This window comes from Alosa alosa, chromosome 6, assembly GCF_017589495.1.
Source record: "Alosa alosa isolate M-15738 ecotype Scorff River chromosome 6, AALO_Geno_1.1, whole genome shotgun sequence".
Lineage (NCBI taxonomy): Eukaryota > Metazoa > Chordata > Actinopteri > Clupeiformes > Clupeidae > Alosa > Alosa alosa.
Window position 1 is genome coordinate 30,732,626 of NC_063194.1, and position 10,297 is coordinate 30,742,922.

Sequence of the window (10,297 nt, forward strand, 5' to 3'; positions counted from 1 at the left end):
GTTTCCGTCCAAAAGAAAGAAATTAAAACAGAAAGGAAAGTTCAACAGGACACTTCATGGTTCTCTAGATCGGTTTGTGAATAATTATTCTAGAGATGTATCTGAGCAGCATGCACACAGGGATATCGTGAGTGGTGCTAATGTTATGGAGACAGTATTAATGTTGTTAGCACCAATGAAGACAGTAGCCTGGCTAATGTTAGCGAATGTGAGCCAACAACAACTCTATGACAGGAGGGAAGCATCAAAACGGAGGAGGACATCCAAGGTGTCAAAGTAGATCAAAGTATCTATGATATATGGAGATTGTAAATTAAATCATAGTGTATATTAAAGTTGAATCGTGCTTCTCTTGACAGGCAATGACAGGCACTGACTATAGAAATAATAAACATACAGGAAGTTTAGAACCCAAAATTTACCTGTACACTACAAAAGTGCACCAAATTCAACACAAAGTATTGTATAAGTAATACTCAATATATTTGGAGGAGGTCTGCATCCTTTCTTTTTTTCAGATATTAAAAGATTTTGCTGTGGTATCGGTTCAGTATCGAGTATCGAGATGTTTATTACATTTTTGTATCGAAGCCAACATTTTGCCATTGTGACAACACTAAACCTTGCTTTACTAAAGCCTGTTTGTGGTTATGTATATCTGTGGGGTCTCTGGAAATGCAGCTGTATAATATTTTAATTACAAATAAAGCTATTTTCCCTTCCACATACGGAGTAATATTGATGATAAAGATAAATAGCTTGACATGACGAGTAATAAGAGTAGCCTAAACGAACGTGCAGTAGGCCTAAAACATCATGAACGCAGCATGGCTGCACTACACCACCACTATGAGTGCAAACTATCATTTTGAGAGCTCACGTCAGGACTGTTGATGAAAAGATTTTCATTCATTAATTTTTAAAATAAAGATCTAGAATTTTAATAAACTTGAAGATGACTGGCTACCATTCCATCCAAAAAGAGGCCACTTACGACGTCATGCTCAGACTTGGTTTTACGCAAAAAATAGCTCCAGATAATTGTATAGCAGCACAGATGCCTGCTAGCTCTATATGACTGTAGTGGTAGGTCAGTTTAAGTATGCATACAGTGTGTGTGTGTGTGTGATGTTGCGCATCCATATATATATATATTTTTTTTTTTTTTTTTTTTTTTTTTTTTTTGGAGACCCCCACAGAGATGAAATCATAACTCGAACCCTGTTTATACCCCTATTATAATGATGACTTAAAACTACTTTTTTTTCAGATGTCCATTCAAACATACCTAGAGCATTGGAAGCATGCATATTTAAGAATTGTCAATGAACAGTTGCCAGGAAACAATTATTAAACAATTCATCAACGGATGTCGATTAAACAAAAAATAAAAAAGATATTTCAAGAAGTTCTAATTTTTAGCTTACCCTGATTGTGAAACTGGCCTGATATTGCAAATTACATCACAAATGTTGGTAATGTTATGTTATTCAATTCTTTTCCTTTCAATCAAAACTAGCAAAACCAATAACGAAATGCATTTGCTTACCTGAGTGTTTTTGTTTATAAATTTATCGATGAGATTTATCACAAAGTCTTTCATTTTCCTGAAGTTGTCAGATGACACACTTCCTGAGCCATCCAAGAGAAAAGCAATGTCCAATCCAGTGTCCACTGGACAGTCTGTTTAAAGGGCAAAACTTTTGTTCAAACAAGCAGGGTATTCATAGATGCCAGTGTTTTACTAATGTGAGCACAAAATGCTGGGTTGAAAACAGGCAATGATGAACATTAAAACTCGTGAACCCATATAATTAGTATTTGTTATGGTGGAGGTATATAGCGTTTAACATTGGCGACCTGCAATGGCCCGTTCCTGTTCGACACATGCATGTCGGATAAAACCATTAGCTAAACATTAATTGCCTTTATTTATCATTGTGATAAAAACAAGTTTTGTGTCACCCATACCTCTTAGAGTTGGGGGTACAGGGCCACTAATTGTCAGGCTCTGGCTGATGCTGAAACACATCCCTCCATACAGATTGAGGCGTTCACACTCTTTGGGGATGGTAGGGCCACAAACCTGAGAAGGAGAGAATTCACCACAATACAGAAAGTTGAGTCTTTAAAGGGATATTCCACCATTTGGGGAATCCAGCTCATTGAATCAGATTAGACCGTTAGCATCTCTCCTATAAGCTAACGGTCTAATCTGATTCAATGAGCTGGAGCTAAAAATGCTACTGTCAGACTCAGAGAACGGCTGGATAAACTGGGGAAAGGTAAAACGCAATTGTTTAACTCAAAGGGAGGTGGAAAATGAGTGTAATTCCCCAAATGGTGGAATATCCCTTTAAAGTTTGAAAGCTTTGTAATATGTGGTATGCTTCAATATACATGTGTTGTTTGCGTCACTTACTTGTGGCCATTATGCTCTGTAAATGTGATTATAAGTTTTTTTTTTTTTCCTGCATGTATGTGGTGATGTTCGATATAAGAATGTCCTGCAATCTTAGCGTGAATTTACTGATTCAAATGTGGTCTCCCTGTGTGCTATCCTTGCTGACTTTTCCGTGCATGTGTGTAAAGAACCGTGCCAGATTCCCTGTGTTTGCTGTCTGTGTGCTACCCTTGCCCACTGTTCCGTGCCTGTGTAAGAATTGTGCCAGTTTCCCTTTTGTGTCAGTGGCCATCTTGCAGCAGCGTTGAATAAATGACAGAGCAGCCAAAGATTCATCCCATGTTACTGTTTATCTGTTTAGCTTTCTTTCTGCTTTGCTTTCTTATTTTAGCCGTTCTTCATGTTGTTACACTTCACATGAAGCACTTTGAGCAATGGTTTACATCAATGAAAACAATAATAATAATGACGCAGTGCTAGAAGACAACAGTCAGAAGAGAAGGTGAGCTTACTACAGCCTTAGGGTTAGGCATCCTTGATGTCTTCTCCTCTTTGTTCAGCCAAAGCCCAAGAGACATGTTGACTCCATGTTGCGCTATTCCAAAATAAGACAGAGGACTGAATATCAAAAATAATGTAGAAAAATGAATGGATAACTTTTGTTTAATCACAAAAAGACAGATTAGTGTATCTGTGATGGCTCAATAAACTGTTTGCTTTGCAGACATTCTGTTGTTAGCATTATTTGTTTATAGACAGCAGTGCTGCATTAAAATGAATAAACAATGAAAATATTATCTGATTTGCCTTTTTCCCATAATATTTTTTAATTCTTGATCTTTTTCTTACTCACTGTTTTATTCCTTCCTCCTGTGAAACCCTAAACTTTATGGAACTTAATGTCACTGGCCACCACTGAATGATGTTTTCACACTTTTTTGTAAAGGACAACACTTCTAATTTCTCAAAAAAACAGTGAGTGAATGAACTTGCTGTTGCCATCAATGTTGAGAGGTGCACAGGAGCATTTCGCTGGAGGAGCTGGACAGGACGAGACCCGACAGTTATACACTCTTCCTCTCCTATTTGCACTGACCTCCTCGACTGGAGCACTGACCAGCAGACTGGAGAAGAGTGGGTTTTTACAAAATAAGAATTTTTCAGCCATTTAGCATCATAGCACAGTATGTTATTATCATGCAGTATCATGTATTACAGAATACACTATAAAAGGTTTCTTAGGGTAAGAGGGGTGGTTTCAAAATCAAACAAAGAGCCACACCAATAGTATATGACCGTTAAGTATTTATAATCATATTGGAAGAAAAAATATAAATTTATTTACAAATGTCTGACTGCTGATGTGCATCAAGTCTCACCCTCACCTTGTTGCATCATGTTGGATGACTTTGTAGCCAAAGCCCTCGCCTGGTTGGGTCATGTACTTCCAGGTAACAGGCTCAATGTTGAAGGCCAGAACCATCTCACCAGCTGTGTGCACACCAATATGTAGTAACATGCAATAGGTAAACCAGAGGAATGCTGACATTATTAACTGTGTAGCACACTATACCAGGGGTTCTCAACCGGTGTGCCATGAGGTAAAGTTGTGGTAAAGGTGTGCCGTGGACTTTTGAGGAACCCAATGCGTGCAAACACCAACAATAATCGGAATGGCTTTGAGGAAGCTCGGAATATCCATTTAGAGTGAAATAGCATATACCGTAGCTATAGCCTTGGGGGCAATTTTGGTATGTTAAAGTCAATTGCTACCTGTACATGTAAATCAGGTTTTTAGGCCAGGTAGCGTATACAAGGAATTTGGTCTCTGCATTTATCCCATCTGTGAATAGAGTACCGACGCTATGACGTAGCGTTGCCAAGGCAGCAATTTCACTGGATCTAAACAAATCAATCTAACCATTGAAATCACCATTAGCGGTGGCTTTCTTAATCTATTTCAATAATTGTACAATGTTTCTAAGATGTTAGTATATTTTTTTACACTGCAGGAATCACATACTACAACATATATTCATACCAACATGATCAAATGCGTTACTACAGAGTTTTATTTTAGTATGCTTTAGTAGCTTCCTCCGTAAAAGAGATCTGCATGTAACTTCACAGCATGTGGTTAAAATCCTTAAATTCACAGACCTATTTTGGCTTTATTTTTTAAGAAAAAAACGTCACTCTTAACAGCTGCCAGTCTTTGAGAAGACGTGAAATATCCACTGGAATTTTGTTTCTTTATATTACACCTGTCAAGGAATCCGTGTTATGTGGGTAAGCTGCTGCCTAGCAGGTAAAGCACGTTTAAATGGCTATAGCCTACATTTAAAACTATTTATTAGCTAGAAATTATGCCACATGTCTACAGTCAATGCTATTTAAGCCACTTTGAAAGTTTGTTTAGATCCAGTGATTCTGCAGTCATGGAAACGCTACGTCAGACTTCGGTACTCATTTTAGTGAACACACAAAGCACACAGTGAGGTGAAGCACACGCAAATCCAGAGCAGTGAGCTGCCTTGCTACAGCTGCGCTCGAGGAGCAGTGAGGGGTTAGGTGCCTTGCTCAAGGGCACTTCAGCCGTTCTCACTGGTCGGGGATCGAACCGGCAACCCTTTGGCCCGAAGCCCTAACCAGTAAGCCACGACTGCCCCATTTAAGCCACTGACAGGGCTCAAAATATTATTACACTATACACTACTCCGTGTGTAGTACTGTGTACTGATATGAAAGGAAGGGTTACACTTTAGTTGACAGTATTGACATAAGAGTGACATGACACTGTCATGAATGTGTCATAAACAAGTCATAAATGTTTATGACATAACGCTTCTGTCATTAAGTGACATTCGTTTTTTGTCATAAATTAGGATTAGGATTGGGATTAGGGTTAGGTTTAGGATTAGAGTTACGGTGGTGGGCGCTGTGGCACAGCAGGCTACAGCGCCTGTACCATATACGGGTCCGAGTGCCCACGGGGACCCAGGTTCGAATCTGACCTGCGGTCATTTCCCAATCCCACCCCATCTCTCTCTCCCACTTGCTTCCTGTCTCACTCTCCACTGTCCTGTCCAAATAAAGGCAAAAAAAAAGGATTAGAGTTAGGGTTATGATTAGAGATTAGGGATTTTTACTAAATAGTGCATCATTTTACAATATCGTGGGCCTGTGTGTGTGTAAGTCATTTAGGGGGGTGAATACACATAAAGCTTCAGGACCTGATAACATCCCAGGTCGTGTTCTCAAGGCTTGTGCATCTGAACTGGTTGAGTTCTTTATGGACACCTTTAATCTCTTCCTGCTTCGGTCTGTTATCCCCGCATGATTCAAGAGGTCCACCATCATTCCGCTCTGTTGCTCTCACCTCTGTTGTTATGAAGTGCTTTGAGCAGTTAGTTAAAGATCATAAGATCATATTACATCCTCCCTGTCTTCTAGATTAGACCCACTCCAGTTTGCCTATAGGCCAAACAAGTCCACACACGATGCTATAGCATTTGCTTTGAACACTGCTCACCTGGATAAGAAAAACACCTATGTACGGATGCTCTTCATCGACTACAGCTCCTCTTTTAACACCATAGTTCCATCCAGGCTTAGCCTATCATGAAACTGAGACCTGAACATAAGTTCCTCCCTGTGCAGTTGGATCATTGACTTCCTGACTGACAGGACACAGGTGGTACGGCACATACATCATCTCCTCCACTCTAACACTTAGCACTGGTGCACTGCAGGGATGTGTGTTAAGCCCCCTGCTGTACTCGTTGTACACTCATGACTGTATGGCAACTCACACCTCAAACACCATCATTAAGTTGGTGTATCGGCTGTATCACGAGTGATGATGAGTCTGCTTATAGAGCAGAGGTGGCAACCCTGACATCTCGGTGCCAGGACAACAACCTACTCTAGTGCTCAACGTCAGCAAAACCAAGGAGCTGATAGTGGACTATAGGAGACTGCAGGAGGAGGAGCACACACCCATCTACATTAGGGGCACAGCGGTGGAGAGGCAGCTGCTTCAGATTCCTTGGAACTAACATCAGCAAGGATCTAAAGTTGGTCACACCATATAGGAATGATCACAAAGTCAACAAGACAGAGGCTCTTCTTTCTTCAAGTTTGGTATGGACGGTGGAATACTGACCAACTTCTACCGCTTTACCATTAGATAGATAGATAGATAAATAGATGGATATCTATCTATCTATCTATCTATCTAGTTTCTATCCACAAGCCACCAGGATGCTGAACTATCATTCTCTTCCTCATAATTAATCAACCTCAAACATTTTTACATATTTACATATTTTTGAATGATTTATTTATTTATTTATTTATGTATTTATTTATGTATTTATTTATTTATTTATTTATTTATTTTATATTCAGATTCTTTTCTCTCTATCTTTCTTACCACTTGCCCCCCCCCCCACATACAGGTACACCCATCACACACCATTACACCATAACCATCCTCACACACACGTACCATTACACCCCCCCTCACACACACACAGACACACACACACCATACACAATATTACTCCTCCCCACGCACAAACACCAATCCCCCCATACACACACCATTTCATCATCACCCCCAAAACTTTTTTGATCACCAGCCAATGTGGCTGATAACTTTCTAAAGTTACTAGCCAATCAGAATGTCTACTAGCCAATTTTTTTCCAGTGAAAATAAGAGAATTATGAGTTTATGAGATGAGTGCCACTGAATGCATTTGATCATTTGATCATTTTATCAACATTGTTGGCATGAATACATACCACAAAATATACACAGAAAGTGCAAACACTTCATTTCATGTTTGGGATCTCTTTCTATCTATCGGTCGATATCCTCATCCCCTGCTTCATTCCTCTTCTCGCCCCCATAAGTCTGTCCCAACCATTTAGTTTAATCTTAACTTAACTAAACGATCTTGCTGCTTCACAAAGGAAATAGGTAATAAACACAATGCGTTAATTGCGTTAATATTTCGCAACGCGTTATGTATTTGTGTTATGTAGGTCTACTTTTTACTTTACTTTACTGGCTAACTCCCTCCTCGTTCAGTCTATGCTCCCTGCTCTGGCTCCATTCGTTCTTCTAATTCCTTGTATTTTCTGGTAGTTGTCTGTTCGTTTCCATGATCTCTCGCGCTGGTTTCACTGCAAACTGCGCACAGCTAATGGGCGTATAAAACATCATCACACAGCATTACGGCACAGTGGTCATGGGAAATGTAGGAAGTACTGCCAGGGGGATATATGACCGAGAACAGAGCCTTATAGCCTGGAAAATCCAGACCCTGATAATCTAGAAAAATTAAGGGTCTGGCAAAGAGCAATGTAATGGCCCAACTCGAGGGGCAGCAACAAGCATGCATTTAAAAATCTCACTGCACGCAATTGAATAACACTAGACCATGTTTACTCTGAACAATTTCGGACTTTGACGCAATTGGATAACACTACGACCAATGTGTACTGTCCTCCAACGTTGCAGCGCTGTCTTCATCAGTTTAGCTGGTTCCCCGGAATGCAAGGGGAAAAAGTAACGTGCATCATTGCTCTTTGCCAGAGTGTCTTGCAGAGACAATTCCATTGTACTCTTCCGAGAACTCTGGATTTCCAGGGTAAGAGCCTTATGTATCATGCATGTAATGCCTCAAGCATCACCGGCCAAACTGGGGGTCGTTTCTAGGAAAGTTAGCAACAACGTTGCTCAACCACCATGGTACTACGCAACTTGCGACCAAACAACAACATTGTTACACCTGTTTCCAGAAAGTATCGTACCTATTTCGCCATTCGCTACCTCCGACGTTCGACCGCCATAGTTCCGACAACGTTGTTGATGATGCAGCGATACATATCATTGATGGAAACAGTGGCAACGTGTAATACCCCACCCCCTAGAAATTTTCTGTCACGGCCTATGTCGACATTTTTCTAATTTAAACCGAGTGATTAATGCTGGCATTGCCATTGCCATCAGCAAAAACCTAAACCTATTGCAAGCATATAAAACAGTTAACTTCAGCCGACCAATATGAGTCATTATTTGTGTTAAATATCTATGTTGAAAAAAATATATAGCCTGGACGAATTTCTGGGTATCGCTATTTTTATCAACTGTCTCGTGGCTTAACGGCAGTGTGTTGGTGCACTGCGCGCTCGGCCGGAGTTCACATCCTTTCCCTTCTTTTCACCCCTGAGTACGAGTAGGCCTACAAGACACTACAATAGGGTTTGACCATACATATTTATGTATATAGTTACTCTACATCGAGAGACCAATAGGTACAAGACATCAAGTGCGACTGCCCAGGGGCAGTAGTTCAAGCGACCAAACTTTGCGTCCTTGTTTGCGATTGAGAGTTTTAACTCCCTTTTCTAGAAACACCAAATCCAAGAACGATGGAGCGAACTACCAAGGTTGCGACGCAAGTTAGCAAACAACGCTTTCTAGAAACTAGCCCTTGGCTAGTAAGTTTTTATTAACACCCGCCAAAATAGCAGCAAGGTTTCCCTTTATCTCATACCAATCGAGCATTCTTCGTTCATAGTCTAATTTATAAATAATACTAATCTGTCATGGATTTGCACTGAGTTGATTCTCAATAATACAAAACAAAATGCGTTCCGTATCAGTTCAATATGGAACACATGCAGCAGAGATTATATTTCTTACGTAGACGTAGAGTGTTTGGTGTGGACCAGAGGACAATGTTTGTATTCTATCAGGCTGCATTGGAGAGCTTGGATGTCAGTATGGTTTGGCAACCTCACTGTGCAGTTGTCTGATCCACACTGCCATGAAGGTGATGGGAAGGAAGGAGTACCAGTCCCTTCAGTCTCTATATGACCAGTCTGTTCTTAGGCAAGCTCAGAGGATACTGACTGACCCATCACATATCCTACACACAGAGTATGGTAGATGTTACAGAGTCCCATACTGTAAATTGAACCGCTTTAAAAACTCTCACCTCACTCTGCAGTCATTGTGCTATGGTGTTTATGTTTAAGTTACGTTTATGGGATTTGTGCAATATTGGGGGGGGGGGGGAGGTGGTCACAGTCTGTTATGTGTTATTTATGCTGTGTTTGTCTTGTGAGTTTTGATTGCATTGTACATTGTATGCAGCACACGAGTCCAAGACAAATTCCCCTTTCCCCAATAAAGTATGTATCATCATCATCAAATCATCACAACTTTTTCCTTTCCAATACGGGACGATTTTGTATATTATGGAACGGTTGGCAACTCTAGTAGGGTCCCAGCAGACAAACTGAAGTATTTTTTACTTTCTAAGTGTACAGGGTATGAAGAGAATGGTTTCTTCTTCTGAGAAAGTTTCTTCTTACAAGATAACAGCTACTGGAGTAATAGGTAATTCAATGTCTGCAGATCCATTGAATGAATGGGCAAAATATTTGACAAATACTCAAAAACCTTGTGAAGATTTGACAAATACTCTAAAACCGTGTGAAAACCCTTTTCAAAAGAGTGGAAGCTGTTCCTACTGCAAAGGAGGGAACAACTCTATACTAAAAGAGAAATCCTGCATGTTCACATAGATTTCCGCTTCTTGAGGTCACCGAGTACTGAAAAAAACAATCTGTTTTACCTACCTCGAGTTGCTATCGCAGCCAGGCAGCTACAGGGCTACACTCTGGGGGCATGTACTGTACATGGGAGCTCACGGACATGCCCCCAGAGTGAAGCAGAGTAGCTGCCTGGCTGTAGCAACTCCAGCTAGGTAAAACTGATTGTTTTCAGGTTTTTTTTTTTTCATGAAAACTTGCCGGATTTCTCCTTTAATATCTGTGGATTTAGAATGGGATTTCATTGAAGTTCCTGTGGGTGTA

At 40.4% G+C, this 10,297-nt stretch overlaps 1 protein-coding gene across 1 annotated transcript in view; it reads right to left on the reverse strand.

Moving 5' to 3' along the window:
* LOC125296740 (integrin alpha-M-like) overlaps positions 1–10,297 on the reverse strand; it is a 40,325-nt gene that overhangs the window by 25,720 nt on the left and 4,308 nt on the right. The window contains exons 2-6 of the mRNA XM_048246816.1: positions 3,790–3,895; positions 3,398–3,528; positions 2,917–2,999; positions 1,972–2,086; positions 1,550–1,683 (exon numbers count right to left, since the gene is read on the reverse strand). Coding sequence (XP_048102773.1) covers positions 1,550–1,683; positions 1,972–2,086; positions 2,917–2,999; positions 3,398–3,528; positions 3,790–3,895 — 569 coding nt within the window. The remainder of the gene's footprint in view (positions 1–1,549; positions 1,684–1,971; positions 2,087–2,916; positions 3,000–3,397; positions 3,529–3,789; positions 3,896–10,297) is intronic.